Source organism: Hydra viridissima, unplaced genomic scaffold (genome assembly GCF_058129835.1).
Source record: "Hydra viridissima isolate aposymbiotic clone 2 unplaced genomic scaffold, HvirCarnegie_v1 scaffold_9, whole genome shotgun sequence".
In the NCBI taxonomy this organism is placed as follows: domain Eukaryota; kingdom Metazoa; phylum Cnidaria; class Hydrozoa; order Anthoathecata; family Hydridae; genus Hydra; species Hydra viridissima.
The window spans coordinates 1,322,501-1,339,122 of record NW_028324308.1 but is presented as its reverse complement, the minus strand read 5'-3'; the positions used below and the strand labels follow the sequence as shown (position 1 = coordinate 1,339,122).

The 16,622-nt window shown below is 27.8% G+C and overlaps 1 protein-coding gene across 2 annotated transcripts in view; it reads right to left on the bottom strand.

Moving 5' to 3' along the window:
* The window catches only part of LOC145185739 (serine/threonine-protein kinase MRCK alpha-like), a 28,315-nt gene that overhangs the window by 6,254 nt on the left and 5,439 nt on the right, over nucleotides 1–16,622 (bottom strand). Inside the window, exons 4-32 of one of the 2 annotated variants that reach the window (XM_090098001.1) lie at nucleotides 16,310–16,405; nucleotides 15,963–16,111; nucleotides 15,526–15,619; nucleotides 15,100–15,156; nucleotides 14,789–14,932; nucleotides 14,643–14,704; nucleotides 14,378–14,478; nucleotides 12,136–12,221; nucleotides 11,961–12,040; nucleotides 11,766–11,842; nucleotides 11,597–11,680; nucleotides 10,948–11,034; nucleotides 10,768–10,845; nucleotides 10,204–10,690; nucleotides 9,922–10,006; nucleotides 9,719–9,775; nucleotides 9,596–9,639; nucleotides 9,152–9,257; nucleotides 8,944–9,068; nucleotides 7,268–7,370; nucleotides 6,808–6,956; nucleotides 6,632–6,720; nucleotides 6,116–6,195; nucleotides 5,429–5,554; nucleotides 5,006–5,108; nucleotides 4,708–4,779; nucleotides 4,510–4,577; nucleotides 4,248–4,381; nucleotides 2,903–2,984 (exon numbers count right to left, since the gene is read on the bottom strand). In XM_090098001.1, coding sequence (XP_089954127.1) covers nucleotides 2,903–2,984; nucleotides 4,248–4,381; nucleotides 4,510–4,577; nucleotides 4,708–4,779; nucleotides 5,006–5,108; nucleotides 5,429–5,554; nucleotides 6,116–6,195; nucleotides 6,632–6,720; nucleotides 6,808–6,956; nucleotides 7,268–7,370; nucleotides 8,944–9,068; nucleotides 9,152–9,257; nucleotides 9,596–9,639; nucleotides 9,719–9,775; nucleotides 9,922–10,006; nucleotides 10,204–10,690; nucleotides 10,768–10,845; nucleotides 10,948–11,034; nucleotides 11,597–11,680; nucleotides 11,766–11,842; nucleotides 11,961–12,040; nucleotides 12,136–12,221; nucleotides 14,378–14,478; nucleotides 14,643–14,704; nucleotides 14,789–14,932; nucleotides 15,100–15,156; nucleotides 15,526–15,619; nucleotides 15,963–16,111; nucleotides 16,310–16,405 — 3,105 coding nt within the window. The remainder of the gene's footprint in view (nucleotides 1–2,902; nucleotides 2,985–4,247; nucleotides 4,382–4,509; nucleotides 4,578–4,707; nucleotides 4,780–5,005; nucleotides 5,109–5,428; nucleotides 5,555–6,115; nucleotides 6,196–6,631; nucleotides 6,721–6,807; nucleotides 6,957–7,267; nucleotides 7,371–8,943; nucleotides 9,069–9,151; nucleotides 9,258–9,595; nucleotides 9,640–9,718; nucleotides 9,776–9,921; nucleotides 10,007–10,203; nucleotides 10,691–10,767; nucleotides 10,846–10,947; nucleotides 11,035–11,596; nucleotides 11,681–11,765; nucleotides 11,843–11,960; nucleotides 12,041–12,135; nucleotides 12,222–14,377; nucleotides 14,479–14,642; nucleotides 14,705–14,788; nucleotides 14,933–15,099; nucleotides 15,157–15,525; nucleotides 15,620–15,962; nucleotides 16,112–16,309; nucleotides 16,406–16,622) is intronic. The other variant, XM_090098002.1, reaches the window with a different exon arrangement.

Genomic DNA, 16,622 nt, shown 5'->3' with positions numbered 1-16,622 from the left:
TGTTTTCATTGTAAACATTTCAATAATAAATAGTTATACTTCAGTTAAAAATGATTTTCTCTTTGTTGCTAATAAATGAAAATAATAACATAAAGAAAGACTTTTTTTTCTTATTGTTTGTAGCTGATAAATGGAAATAGTAACTAATAAAGAAAGAAATTATGTTAACTCTAACAAAGAAAACATTAGGTGTGCTATTTCTGTAATCATAACTGTATACTTCTTAATATTACATCTTATTCATATATCACATAATATATATTTGATTAACCATGCGATGATGCTTTTAGATAGGATAGTGAACAGAAACTTTCTGCTTCAGTATCAGTTTCAGCCTAAGTTTCGGCCGAAACCGAAACTAAAATTCCTGCTTTGACAACTTTTTACTTATTCAGTTTCAACCGAAATTTCGTTTCAAACCACTACTGAAATGAACCGAAACTTTTATGAGGAGATTTTTTTTAAGTTCTGATAACTTGTTTTTAATTTAGTGTGGAATCATAGTGATTTCCTAATGCTAATCAGTTGTGGGTAAATCAAATTTTAATTAACACAATTGTTGTAACTAAAAAGTGAAATAACGTCACATAATTGAATCAAGTTTACTTTTCTCAAATCATTTTTTAAGCAAACATCTAATATTAAAATTTTTTCATGTTCTTCTTTTTATTCAATTATGTTACTGATCGCTTACCTTAGGTCCTGTAAGTCACTACAAAAATAAATCTTTTTTATTTTTTCAAATATTTATTCAATCAAACAAATTTAAATGATAAATAAGCGTCATAGGATGGGGCTTTTGAATACTATTACCATTATCATAATACAGCTATTCACGAAAGTTTAAATGATTACAGAATTTTTATCAAGTATGTTTGGTTTTTGTTTAATAAAAAGAAACTGTAAAATGATATCGACTTAATTTTTTTTATTTATTAAAGAAAAAGTAATTAGCTTTAAAATGAATTTGAACATAATATAAAAATTTTAATATTTAGTTAGAAAAAAACAATTACAAAAAATCATATAGGAAAAATAAGAAGCACAAAAGTTTAAACGAATTGTAACATTTGAACAAAAAATGAAAAATGATGATCTAGAGCACCAGGGCATCACATTGAATTTTTTTTTCAAAAAATATTCTTTGATTGAGTGAGCTGTGTGAGCTGAAGCCCCGTCTTGTTGAAATATGAATTGCTTGCTTCTGCCATACAAGTGTCTGATTGATGGAACTAAACATGTTTCCAACGTGTTCTTGTAGGTGTATTGATTAATTCGGCCTTCGCACAGCTCACAGAAGCCTATACTTTTATGAGAAAAACATCCCCAGTGCTAACCGAACCTCTACCGCCTTGTCGACAATGTTGCAAAAACCTGTCTGAATATTTCTCAGTTGCAAATCTTTTGACATAGATTCTTCCCTTGCGGTTTACAACTTGAAAATTAGCTTCATCATTCCAAATAACTTTTGCCCACTGTTCTACAGACCAGTCCAGCCTTTCTTTGGACCACACTTGTCGTTTACGTTTATCCGTGATTGAAAGAATAGGTTTTCTAGCAGCTATGTACATTCCAATACCTTTATCCAACAATCTTTGTCTCACGAGCTCTCTGCTAACTTTTGGATTATTTTTTGACTCGTTGAAGATTTGTGCTGGCTTATTGTAGCTGAGTCTGGGATTTTCTCTGCTCATTCTGAACATACCATTTTTGTCACGGTTGCTGAGTTTGGATGGTCTCCCAATACGCGGCATGTCGGAGACGTCCTTGGTAAGTTCCCAGGTTTTGATGGTTTTTCTAACGCAATATTCAGAAATATGAAGTATTTTGCCTATTTGAACATTTGTGTGATTTTTTGTCCTCGCCATACCAATAACTTGCCATTAGATGTCACTAGAAACTGATTTTCGACCCATTTGCATGCAATTTCAATTAATTTGAAATTTACAATATTTCAAGTTGATTTTTAATAAATTAAAAGCTGCCTGATGATGTTGTGATGAATTTTTTGATTGTAAAACTACTCATTTTAACTTTATTTAAAAATAAAAAAAAATTTCGCACCGGATTTATCAAATAAATAGCAAATAATTGATCCTAAATAAAATCGTTTAAACTTTTGTGACACCTCTTAATTTGTATCACCTACCTTTTAATGAAATTTTTGAGTAAACAGTGTTGAGTTGAAACCTACTTTTTTTTATTCTATTAACAAATAACCTCTTTACCAAATTGGAAAAAAAATTATTTTGATATCTCTTTCCACTAGATTTTAATTCAAGAAAAACCAAAGATTAGATCTGAAAATGCTGCAATCGTTTAAACTTTTGTGAATAGCTGTATTACTGTTACCATTATTACTTTTATTGTCATGACTCACTAGAAACAACTAAACCTATGTAATATATATATACATACATACATACATACATACATACATACATACATACATACATACATACATACATACATACATACATACATACATACATACATATATATATATATATATATATATATATATATATATATATATATATATATATATATATATATATATATATATGTATGTATGTATGTATATATTACATAGGTTTAGTTGTTTCTAGTGAGTCATGTTATTTTGGTATTGATTTAAAGTTTTGGCTTTGATTTCGGTTACGGTTTTACTGAACCAAAATTTCGGTACTTTTAGTTTCAGTCGTTCACTAAAATAGGATACCAAGTAATGACATAATCACATTTTAATTACAGAAAACTCAAACCTCCTCCAACTCTCCTCTAAAAATTCTTCACAGAATGTTAAAAGCATTTTATAAACTATTTGTGATTTTAAAAATTTATCGAGATTTTACAAAATAAAAACAATAGAGGAGAAAACTTTGATTTTAAAAAACCAAACCTTAAAAATATTGCCGATATCAGATTTCTTTGCATGAATGGCATCAGATGCAGAAACAGTAGATACTGAAAAATCTTCATCTCTGCAAAAATATAATTTATTTTTGGTGTTTATTTGAGATGCTAAACGAAATATTTGTTTGAAATCCAAGACAAAAAATTTAAGAAATATAATATTACTATTAATACAAAATAAAAAAAAATTTTCTTAACAATTGGTCTAAAATAAATATTAAGTTGGAAAGAAAGTTCTTTTGCACTTTCATGAAATAGTTTAATTCATTACAATCCTCTGAACAAACACAATCACTCAACAATATAATCACCATTATTATCAGCAACAATTCTCCATTTACTAGGCAAGGAATGGATCCCATCTCCAGGCATCAAGTTGGCAAACATCATCTAAGTTCTTCATTGACATGAAATTGCAGAGAAAAAAGTGATTGTAACTTAAAGAGATGTCTGGAGAATGTCAGGTGGGGCAAGATCTCCCATCCTATCTCTATAAGCTTAAGATCTGTTGATTTTGCTGTGTGACTGCATATTTGAGTGACTTTCTGCCTGAGTCTTTTCAGTTGTTGATGGTAAGTCAGCTGTTTTGATGCTGTTGGGAGAAAGAAGCTTGAAATGCACAATGCCAATACATTATGCCTGCTTCTCAGTGCCAATCTATTGGTGCTTTCATGTGTGGTTTACATCTCATTGCCAGTGATTAAGTAATTTAACCAGTCAAAGCTTTTTGTTTTTTTTTTGTTTGGTTTTTGTAGAGCAAGAATGTGCAGTTCTCCTAACGCATGTCCTTGCAATTTTGTGTCAGATTACGGAGACCAAATCCCTAACTGAAGAACCTTTCCCAACTATTGAAAACAGTGCAGCACTGATGTGTAAGAGTATGGAGTGTAGAGGCTATACAGAGGCTGCTGAGATCCTCCTCCACCAGTTTGTGCACCGCTTCAGAATCAAGTTCAGTTTGACAACCAGACCTTGGACAATTCTCAAGTTGGAAGTCGTTTGAAAACATTGAAACCAAACTCGATAAGTGTATTGGGTAATAATGCCTTGGCCTAGGGCTTGGGATTTCTGTTCTAACATCTTATGTTATGTTAATCAACTGTACTTGGTTATATAATTGCATGGAAATTTCTAGAAAATAATGTACCTTTGATGCATTAAATTAAATGCTAGAACATTCTAGAAAATCATAAAACTTCCCATATTCTAACATGATCCATTTGTAATGGCACAAGTGCAAAAGAACTTCAACACACTGATTAAATAATTGTAGAATCTATCAATTACAAATACTTGTATACAAAAAGGACCTTTCATGCAGTTTTTTTTACCTCATATCAATAACTTCTAAAATATTGTTTGTAGGTGTCTTGTCATTAACTGTGTCATAAAAAAGTATTTTGAAATCACAAACAACTGCAAAAGCCCTCGTCCAACCTTTCTTAATGCCGCCTGGTTTTGGAATCTAAAATATTTAATTTTTTATATTATTCACATTAACAAACTAAAATACTGATGATGATGATGATGATGATGATGATGATGATGATGATGATGATGATGATGATGATGAATTTCATTACAACTGTTTACCTTAACCAGACCTTCGAAAGCAGTTCCTGACCCTGTATTTGGATCAATGCCAAGAGGCCGATTAGTTACTAGATGTGAAACAAATATTACAATAATACTTTATAACTCAATTATTTTATCAAATTAGGAATAAATAAGAACCACAAGAAAACCGAAGAAAAGTAAAAAATCTGATCCTAATATTAAAAACCAACTTACATAAATGCTGAGGCACTGGACATGACTTTGAAATATCTTTTATGCATTGCATGTGACTGCTGTAACCACATGCTATGAAAATTCTTTTAGTTATTTACTTGATATTTTAAATAATATAATATTACAATAAATATGTTTTAAGTAGTTATAATTTTTGATTAAATAAATGCAACAAATATTTAAAAATTAAAATTTCATATACAAAGTTTATTTTGTTAACATTTTTGTCTATTAAGAATGACACTGCCTTTTCAGATATTGCAGATATTTTTCAGATATTGTTAAGAATGAGAAATACCTCCACATAAAGTTCCTTGTCTTGAAAATCCAAACATGACTGACATACAAACATGACACTTTGTAGGTAAGCTGAATGTTTTTGTAAGAAACTGGTGACCATGCTAGAGAAAATATATTCTAAGTTTTTTTTGTTTTTTTTTTCCTAAAAACTTTTTCTTTTTTAATCATAAACCATAAAGTTTATTAACAAAAACACTTTCTCGTTTATTCTCTGTTATTCAGAGTTGAAAAAGTCAAAACTACTTTGTAGTTTTTTGATGAATTGCTATAGATTTTTTGGAAAAGTCCAACTTTTTAAAGGTCAAAACTATAAAAAAGTTTTTTTTCTAAGTAAAAGTTAAGCTTTTTCAAATTTGAAACTTTTTTAAAAATAAATAGGTTTCAGAGCTTTTTAAACTCTTTTGCTATTAACAAATCTCACTTCAGGAGGTTTTTGTATTATCGTGTGTTTTTCCACAGTATTAGATGAACCAGATGATGCAGTTGGTTGGATTTCAGTTTCTATTTTCAAAGTAACAACCTCTTTTTGATCTTCTTCCTCTTTTATCTGTTTAAGTAAATAATAAATTTATGACTTTCATAGCAAAAAAAACGAGGCAAAACTTGAAATATTAAAATTTGTTTGAACTTCTGACAGACAAAAGAAAACTTCAAAGTTTGCAATTAGGTGAAGTTTAATGGTTTTTAATAAAATTAATTAAAATCATTACAGTAAAATTATCATATCATAATAATATATTCCAAACAAAATTATTCTTAAAATACTTTTGTTTAGTGGTATTTTGTACCTGCATTATTATTTTTCTGCTGTATTTTTTCAACCTTCAGTTTATAGATTTTTGAATAAACTTTTTTTATTCTTAAGCTGTTAATTGTAAAAGAGTGCTCCAAAAAAGGTTGTAATATAAATCTTTACGTCATTTGTAACAGCATTGAAAAAGACTTAACAGCTGATTAGAGGAAAACTTGTATCTTTGATTATCCATAAAAAAAATATATATAAATGCTTATAAAAATACTTACAAATATATCTTCATTTTGGTTTAAAGAGAACAATAATAAACAGCTAAATGATATAAAACAATTGAACTTTTAAGAATATTGTTACCCTTTCAAGATCATCATAACTTGATAATGCAGGGTCTTCAGGAGCCAACAAATTCAAGAATGAAAAGCTGAAGCCATTACCTATATTTAAAGTTTTTTTGTAAAAAGATTTTCATGAGTTAATTTTTATGTTTTTATTTTTTGTAATCTACACCACATTCTGAAAATTGTAATCACCACCAAAATCAGGGTTTAAAAAAAAAATGTGTTTACAGGTAAATTTTACTCCTTAACTTATTCACCAAAAATAATTTCAGTGAAGAAAACGTAAAATTAAATTTAAAAGTAATTAAAACTTCTTTTAAATTTAATTTCAGACTGCTTTTTTTTTTTTTTTAGATTATTTTTGATGAGGTGAATTATTTATTGTGATAAACTTTGAATTCTTATTCTTATTATTATTTCTCAACTTTTATTTTAAACTCTTGTAAAACATTTACACAACTTACCTGGACAAACTTACCTGAAGTAACTTTTCTGCTTTAGCATTATTTATGGGAATTACTTTCAGTCTTACCTCCAAGTTTAGCATTTTGCCCTTCTACACGGAAACGGTCAAGTTCATTTTGAAGAGTTTTTAGTTGATTCTCCAGCTCATCAATGCGTCTGATTTAAAATGAGACATATTGACATTATAAAATGAGCTAATATTAAGAAATGTTTTTACAGTTTATAATATTTTATTATTTTTACCTTTCTGCATGACTATATAAATTCTTAATTTTTGTGAGCTCATCACTGAGTTGCTGTTTAGCCTGCACCTCCAAGTTTAAGCTGGCTTGCAGAGACAAAAGTTCCTGCTTATCCATTCTCTGTGAGCGTCTTGCTTGCCAATTCTTATTCTATTTTAAAAATATAAAAAGCTATCAAATAATGAACTTGAAAATATAAGGTTTAATCCTAAAATGTTTTTATTTGCCTAATGCTCTCAAATAAAAAAAAGATTTTTTAAAATGATATACATTTTAAAAACTCAAATGTTGACATTCTGATCACCATAGATTTTACATCTTATAGGTTTTACATTTCATAGATTTTACATAAGCTTTGTTACATTACATTTAAGGATTAATCTAATGGATTTTGCACGAAAAAAATATTTGAAGGGTTGATTGTGAAATGGATATGTAAAGGGAGATAGTAAAAGGCTTACTGAAACCCCACTGCCACTAGAGCTTTTCAAGTTTTCAAGCTCTTGAGCCATTCCTGATGCTAATGCTTGTAAGTATCCACGTGCATCCTTTTCATCACTCACCCTGTGTAAGAAAACAATTTTTCAAAAATCTTAATAAACTAAAATGAAAAAAATTGATAGCTGAAAATTCTTCTTTTTTAAAAGCACAATAATATAAACCACAATAATATAAACCACAATAATATAAACCTGTAATATGTTTTTTTTATATTTATTTATTCTCTGCAGAAGAATGTCAGTTCCAACCCAAAAGATAGGGTGGAACTGACAGCTTCATATTAAGTGATGATATAGTTTATAAACCTTTTATAGATATTGTGCACTTAATACTATTTTTTGTTTTTCTAAGAACAAAACTTTTTATATTTAATTTTTTTTTTTTTTTTTTTTTGTATTATTGTGTTTAAAGTGTTATAATGGATGAAATTCCACTACTGAGACATTAAAAAATTATTGCCCTTCATGAACAGAAAACAAAATATTCAAGGACAGCCATTAGAGAAATTAGAAAAAAGCTTAAAAACTTGGGATCTCTTAAGGATAAAACATGAAGTGGAAAACCTCCAAAGCTTACAAAACATGACGTGTCTCTGTGAAGTTGGAAAAAAACCTCCAGTGAGCTGGCCCAAGACATTCAAACTGCAACATTTCCCCATCTTAATTTGACAACATTTTCTAAAGCTGAGTTAAAGAGCGTATTGCAGTTCAAAAGCCTTTGTTATGCCGTGGAAACAAAGAAAAAAGACTTAAAAATGCAAAACAACAATTATTGGACACAACAAATGTTAAACCATGTACTATACATAGATAAATCAAAATTTGAATTGTTCAGTAGCAGAAGACAATAGAATGTAAGAAGAAGGGTAGGAGGTTTATTGTCCTGATTGTCTACACCCAACAATCAAGCATGAGGGAGGTTCTGTTCTAGTTTGAGGTTGTATTTCATTATCTGAAGTAGGTGATTTAATCAGAATTGATAGCAAACTGACAGAAGAACAATATGTGGAAACTTTAAGACATCATGCAATACCATCTGGAATGAGACTAATTAGTAATAATTTCATTCTACAGCAAGATAATGATCCCAAATATTGTTCCTGAGTGGGCAAGAAATATTTACAGGAAATGTGTGAGGAGGGAGTTCTCGTAGTAATGAACAGGCCTCCTCAAAGTCCAGATTTGAATATTTTTGAATACATTTTGAATTATTTGGATAAAAAAAAGGTGAATATAACCTCAGAAATGTTGAAGAATGTTTCTAAATATTAAAAAGGGAGTTGGCCAATATTCCACAAAATTTCATTACAAATTTACAAGCATCAATTCCCACAAAAATTGCTTCTGTGATCAATGCAAGAGGTGGACATACAAAGTATTAATCTTTATGTATCATACTTAACTAAATTATTTTTAGATATTTTGTTTGTAATGTCTATAAACCTGATTTTTTTTGTTTAATAAGTTCTTCATATTTTTAACAAAAAATCAAAAATAATTTTAAAATTACGGTGAGCTAAAAAATGTGTGTGTGTGTGTGTATATATATATATATATATATATATATATATATATATATATATATATATATATATATATATATATATATATGTAGGAAATTGTAGGAATAAACTGACCACTGAATTATTTCTGCAACTTGCTCTTCCCAATGTGTGATATCTGTGTGCTTTTCAGAAAATCCTCGTAGTTCTGCCTCTAAGCTTTTTTGGTAAATAGCAGCTTGCTCAATTTGAGATGTTAACTAATTGACATTTTTTGACAAAAAAGATCAATTTTTATTGGTTCAATTTTTATACAACTAAAAAGCACAAAAGAATAAAAAACCTTTTCAACTTGTGCAGACAAACGATCATTTTCTCTTTTTAAGGCATTATTATTTCGAAGAGATGCATTCTTGTAATCAGCCAAAGCCTCTTGTTGAACACTTTCACTATAGATAAACACCAAATATATAATAATACCTCAAATGATACCATAACAATCCTAAGAAGCTTGTTATGACATCAATTGAAATCATTTTTTATGATATTTTCTGCATGTTACTTTTACTTCATTATAACCAGCTATATTGAGCAGAAGTTTCAAGTTTCTCTCAGTTTTTTTTTTTTGTTTTTTTTTACCTCTTTCCACATGGAGTACCATATATGAAAAAAATTGAATTTAAGGATAGTATGGTTATACACGCTATGACTTTAACAATATATTTTAATGGGATAGAGTGATATGATTGCTGAGTTAAACATTTTCCACAAAGAAAAACTAGTAAACCTCTCTTTCATTTTCTTTTCCAACTTTTCTTTAAGCTGTTTTATCTATTAAAAATATTAAAAACTTTTTATACAACTGACGACTTACCAAATTATAAGCATTAATTGTTTATTAAATGTCTACCTCTTCTTCATAAGTTAAATTTGACTTAAGACTGTCGTTATATTTTTCTTCAAGCATCTGTAAGAAAAACCATATATCATTAAAATTTTACACAAAGGTAAGATAAATATGAAAGCTTTTTGAACTTCAAAAAAAAAACTTGTAATGAGAATAAAAAAAAGACATTTGATATCAAAGGGAAGATGAACATCTACAGTATTTACCTTTAATTCGATGGATAATTGCTTACGCTCCTTGGTCAAAATCTCTTCGTGTTCTTTTTTCAATTTCTCAACATCTGACTTTAGCCTAAACATTTAGTTCTTTTAAATAATGAAAATAATGTAATGAATGATGTAATGATGTAATAAGGATGTAATAATAAATATAATGATTAAATATGACAAAAATGAAACTTCAAAATAAAAATATCATAGCATCTAAATCAGTGTTCATAATTTACAAAAAAAATGGTTGAACTCTATATTAATATTTATAAAACTTACTTGTTAACATCTTGGACTGAGTCTTTTCTTGGAGTATTAGGCACAACTTTATGATGTAGCGTTTCAATTTCCTCTTCCAACTGTTGACAATAAAGATCAGCTTTTATTCTTAATTTTTCTTCCTTTTGCAAATCTGCTTTCATTTCTTCAACCTGAGCTATCAGCTCATGTTTTGACTTTTCTATAGTTCGGCATTCTTTTCGAATTTGGTCCAATTTATTCATTGAGTTTTCAATTTCTTCCTCTTTTTCACGAACAAGTCTAGCTAACTTTATTTTCTGTGAGCGTACATCTGCAAGTTTTTCATTAAGATCAGTAAACTCCTCCATAGCTTGTTTACGTTGTAAAACAGCTTCCTGGTAGTCCTTTTGCAAAGTCACAACCTTCTCTTTAGCATCTTTTAACTCATTAAGTAACCCCTCTTTTTCTTGTTCTAACAATTTTTTGCCACGTTCAAGTTCTCGTACCTTTACATCTAGAAATAAATCTTGAATAAATAAGTTTCAAAAAGTGAGAAAATCATTGTTTCTTCTGTTTAAATTTTACTTATTAAAAGGTTTTTACCTTCTTTTTCAACTTTACTGTTACTCATCTTCAACTGTTCGTTTTCTTTTTCTAATACTTTTATCTTAGCTTCTATCTCTAAGCATTTACCAGAAAATAAAAAATCTCTTTAGAAATTTAAAAATCTTACTTTATAAAAAACCAAAATAACACCAAAAAAAAAAAATCATTGAAAAATACCAGTATTCTTCTGAGACAGAGCAGCATATTGAGATGCCGAAACATTTTCAGGAGCAGATTTTACAGATCCAGATTTCTTAAGCAAATCTAAAAATAGAACGTTGATTATTTGGTCTTTTAACTTCTTATAACTTTATTTGTCTTTAGGTGATAAAAATTAACAAAAGTAAATCAAATCTGTTATAATTGTAATTTTTTTTATTACATTATATACTACTATATTATTTTATTACATATTATATTATTATTTATACAAAAAACTACCACTCTACAAGTATTTTAAATATCACAGCAAATCTTTAAGTTAAAAAAAAAAATAAAATTTTAAAACCATTTTTTAACTACAAAATATTTTTAATGCTTACTTTAAAATTCTTTGTTAAAAAAGCAGTAATCTTTTTTATGATTGAAAAAGTGACTAAAAATCCTAACAAATTTATTTAACTTGATTTTAAAAACTTAATTTCAGAATTTCAAATCAACTAGTAGTAATCTAAATTTGTTATTTTTGAAGTACTTACAATTTTTTTTTCTATCTTTAATTTTTGTGTTTAATTAATGTATTATTCATTAAAAAACTTATTACTACACAGAACACATAGGATTGTGTTAAAACTGCTAAATATTAAACATTTTGTGTTCTTCTTACCAAGTTTTTTCTGCAACTCCAAGTTCTCTTCGTTTAAGGCTTTTATTTTTCTTTCAAAAATATATGTGCCACTTGAGCTTGTGCCTGAAAGATTTTGAACTTTAAATACCATGATTTTTGAACCTTTTCTTATTTAAACCAATTTTAAAAATACATATAAGCAAAATACTTGCTGCTCCCTCTGGCTCCTGTCTTTTAGAAACTTCCAACAATGTCCTACTTTCACCTCCAGAATCTGACAAAGTACTAAAAAAATTTTTTTAAAACACAAAATATAATCATGGTTTTTATTGTGATTATCCTTGATTATTTTCATCACTGTCATCTCTATCATGATGATTATGAAAAATGTGTAGAAACTCACCTGTCTTTTGTATAAGTAAAACCAATAAACGGCAGATGAAGCCCAGTAAATACCTGATTGGAAGGAGGAGGAGCAAACTCCTAAATGAAAATCCAAAATTTGTTTAAAGAAAACCCATTAAACTCTTTAACATAAACTGTTAAATTTTTCAATAAAAACTCTTAAAATAAATGACCTGAGTTTTGGCTTCTTTAAAATCCTCCACATCAAAGTTCGAAACATCTGTTTCTCCATCTAACTCAGGCACATATGGTGGTTTACCTGGATTTCAAATTAAATAAGCTTAATAAAGGCCCTTGCATCAAATGGTGGGAGGATGCAGCATTCGAAATTATTTTTACTTCTAAGAAATGTAAAGTAGATTCAAATATGGGAAAAAAAATCATAAGATACTCTTATCATCAACAGTGTTGATTTATTGATGACAGCTTTTAGCATCAACTGCTTAAATTTAATACTTATAACTAATAATGAGTTTTCCCTAAAAAATGGAACTCCACAAAATGCAATTACTTACATACAAACAGTTAAATAGTAACATGTCTTAGTGTTTGTGTAAACTACACAATATTTAAAAACATATATATATATATATATATATATATATATATATATATATATATATATATATATATATATATATATATATATATATATATATATTCATCAAAAGTAATTGTTCTTCAGTTGGTAGATGTAAGAAAACATTTGTACAAATTCTATTAAGATAATATTACACAAAGAAAACTGCTTACATACAACCATTTTAATGTGAAAATGCTCCAAAAACAACTGGGCATCATAATTAAAAGATATGAAAGTAGACTTGATTGTAGACCAAAAAAATTTTGAAAAGAAAAAAAAAATGATAAAATTTAAAGTCAATCAGATTGTTGCTTATTTTGACACTAATCCCAAAGCAACCATTAAAAAAGGAGCCAAAAATTGAAAATTTTGACCACACCACACTCATAGATTTTTATAAATAAAGACAAACATCAAATACCATCACTGGGAATCACCATCAAAATGCTCTGAGCAGCAAAGAGCTGTCACTCCACCTAAATGCAGACACTTGTGTAAAAAGTTTTTGAACAAGAATTTTATTTTGGATGATGAATCTCATTTTACTTTGTCAAAATTCACAGCTGTTAGAAATGATGGATACTACTCTAATGACCCCAAGAATGCATTTTGAGACCTTAAGTACAAAAAAAATAAATAAACTTGAAAGTATTGGTTTGGCTTGCAATCAAAGCCTCAAAGGTAAAAAATGACCAGTAATCAAGAAATGCCAATCCATTTAACAACAAAAACAACACGCAAAAAAAGATTGCATTGAAAACTACTTGATTTTTTGTATGATTCTGTTTATATGTGAGCAATATCCTGATGAGCACTATGTCTTTTGGACTGACTTAGCATTGGCTCATTATGCCAAAAACATCATTGCTTTGCTGGACAATGAAAGAATGAATTTTGTTCTTAAGAAACATAATCCTGCCAACTATAAGGCCATTTAAAGACTTTTGAGGTTAATTGAAAGGTTTTGTCTACAATATAAAGTGGGGAGCCAAAAATGTTCATAAATTATTTGGAAGAATCAAGTATTGTTAGAAAAAAGTCACTCCAGAGGTAATAAAAAAGCTTCCAAGCTCAACTAAAAGAAGATTGAATGCGATGAACTGCATTCAAGGATTACCAGAAAAAAATACCAGAAGGAATACCAAAAAAGAATTCATTAACAATATCAAATGTACATTAGTCTAGCAAATTAAACTGAATTTGATTTAAAAATATATACATTTGTCTTTTTGTTTTTTGTTTTTTTTACATTTTACTGTAGTTCTATTTTTCAAGAAACACTGATTAACTATTTATGCTAAACTAAAATTAAAAATTCATTAAACAAACTTTCAATTAAAAGTGGCATAAAAATACTAAGTAACATAAAAATACAAAAAAAATAGCAAAATTATTTTGCTGATTTTTACTCAATTAATTTGCTGATTTACACTTACAAAAAAACCATAACACAGTCTTATTTAAAAAAGCTATTGTATGGTTTTTTGAATTATTAACCTTTATTGTACGAAAGCTGACATATGGTGTAATTGCAGGTATTCTTAGCCTGACGAAAGATGACATATGGTGCCATTAACAATATCAATGTTATTTTGCTTATCATGCTTATTTAAAATGACCTATATGTAACCTAATCGACTAAACAATATCTTAGAAGTATGAAAAACATGTTTAGATAATAAAAATATGAACATTTACTACAGTGCCCAATAAATAAATAAACAAAAATCATATCTAATCATTGAAATAAACTTGGTCACCAAGTTGAAAGTTAAAACTTACGGAAAAGGTTAAACCTTTTTGAATTGTTAAAAAAAAAAAACATGGCTTACATTCATAGATGTTGTCCCAATCCACACCTTTAAAGAATGGGTGTGATTTGAAGTCATTTATACCATTTCTTCCGAGTCTCTGTGGCACATCACAAATGAGCCTTTTGATAAAAAAAAAATAAAAATGAAATTGAAAAATAGTTGGATTTTCTTTCTTTCTTTTTTTTTTTTTGTTAAAAAAAAAATTGAATCAAAGAAAAAACTAAAGAAATAACTTAAATATCGCTAAAGAAAAATAAATTAAATATTGCTGTCAGAAAACAACCTAGACATAAGGTCTTTGCAAGCAGGTGAAACTTCAATATCTTCTGGAAATGAAAACTTAGTCTAAAACAAAAGTTACATGAACTCATAAACTATAAAATACTTATTATTGTTGTTTTTAAATTTTTTGATGATTTCAAATAATACCTTGTGTTCCATAATTTTTCCATAAGTTTCTACCAAAGACTCTGCATAAAAAGGAGTCTCACCATATATCATTTCATAGCAACATATACCCAGTGACCACCAATCACATTCAACACCATATTGCCCTTTCCCATCTTCCATGGCCTGAAGTATTCATTTTTTTTTTATTATTAAAAAAATAACTGCTGCAAAAACATCACAAAATTAAAAAAACAATTTTATTATTTATAGCTCAGAACTTTTATATATAAAAATTTTATATATAAAAGTTCTGAGCTATAAATAAAATTCCACAGCATAGTCGAAAATACCTGAAGAATTTCTGGGCTGATATAATCAGGTGTTCCAACAGCTACTGAGCAAACGACCTAAAAAACAAAAATAAGACTTTTTTAAAAATATATAAAATCATATATTTCATTTTTCAAATAAAGTATTATCATAATACAACATACATTTATACAATAAAATACAATTATACAAAAAAATACTTTTATATAATAAAATTTTACACATTTATACAACTCAAGGTAAAAATAGAATAAAAGAACTAGTTTTTTTAATTTTGTTTACTATCTATTTTATACATACACACATACATACATACATACATACATACATACATACATACATACATACATACATACATACATACATACATACATACATACATACATACATACATAGACACACTATCTTATCAAAAATTTATTCTATAAGAATATAACTTTACTTACATAACCATTATCTCCAATTCTAAGGCATGAACCAAAATCTGCTAACCTAACATGTCCTGTGACATCCACCAATACATTATCAGGCTTGATGTCCCTGAATTGCAAAGAATCTTCAACAATATGTTTAATAATCTAACTTTAAATCACAAACTTTTTTTTTAATGAGTTGTAATTGGCTGAGGACTTTAAAACCTGAAATACTATTTATCAAAAAATATCTATTTCATATGAATATATCTATGTACACATGTTAACTTTTTAAAATAAAATCAAGGAAGTAAAACGTAAAAAAGTTATAAAAAAAATATTTGCTGTCCATAAAAATGTTTATCATTTAACTTGTTTTGTTATAAGCACTTTATGATAAAAATTCATAAACAGTTGAGAATTGCTATATATAATAAAATCAAGATTTTTGAAGATTTAAAAAATATTACCGATGCACATATTTCATCTGGTGTATTGAATCAATAGCTAAAATAATTTCTGCAGCATAAAATTTTAACATTTCTTCTGGAATATGATCTTCATATTTGGCTAATAGTGTCAGTAAATCTCCACCACTATAGTAGTCCATAACAAAATACTAAATTGCAAAAAAAAATCATGACAGCAATAAGCAGCAATAATATTGGCCTGGTTATCTCAGTGATTATACTTTTAATGAAAGCTGTGCACAAAAGTGAAACTAAATTTTAAACTATGAGTTTGAAGAATGATGAAGAGAAAAAAAATAAATAAACAAGGGTTTATTTACTTAATAAAATTTAACTAACATAATTACCAAGTTGCTAGCATCCTGAAAAGCATAGTGAAGCTTTGTAATCCAACGACTGTCTCCAAATACAAGAACATCTCGCTCTTCACGGAAGCATGCAGTCTGTTTAAATGATATATAAACAAATTATTAGAAATATACTAACTGGTGCCAAAATTTATTTTCCTATATTTTTGGTTTGGTTATAAATAGCAACCAGATACCATCCTAGTCATCAGTATCAAATAATTTATGAACATCTCGATGTATGATGTCCGCTTTTGCTTTTTGATATAAAATTAACATATTACAGTCAACTTTTTAATTAGCATATGCCCAT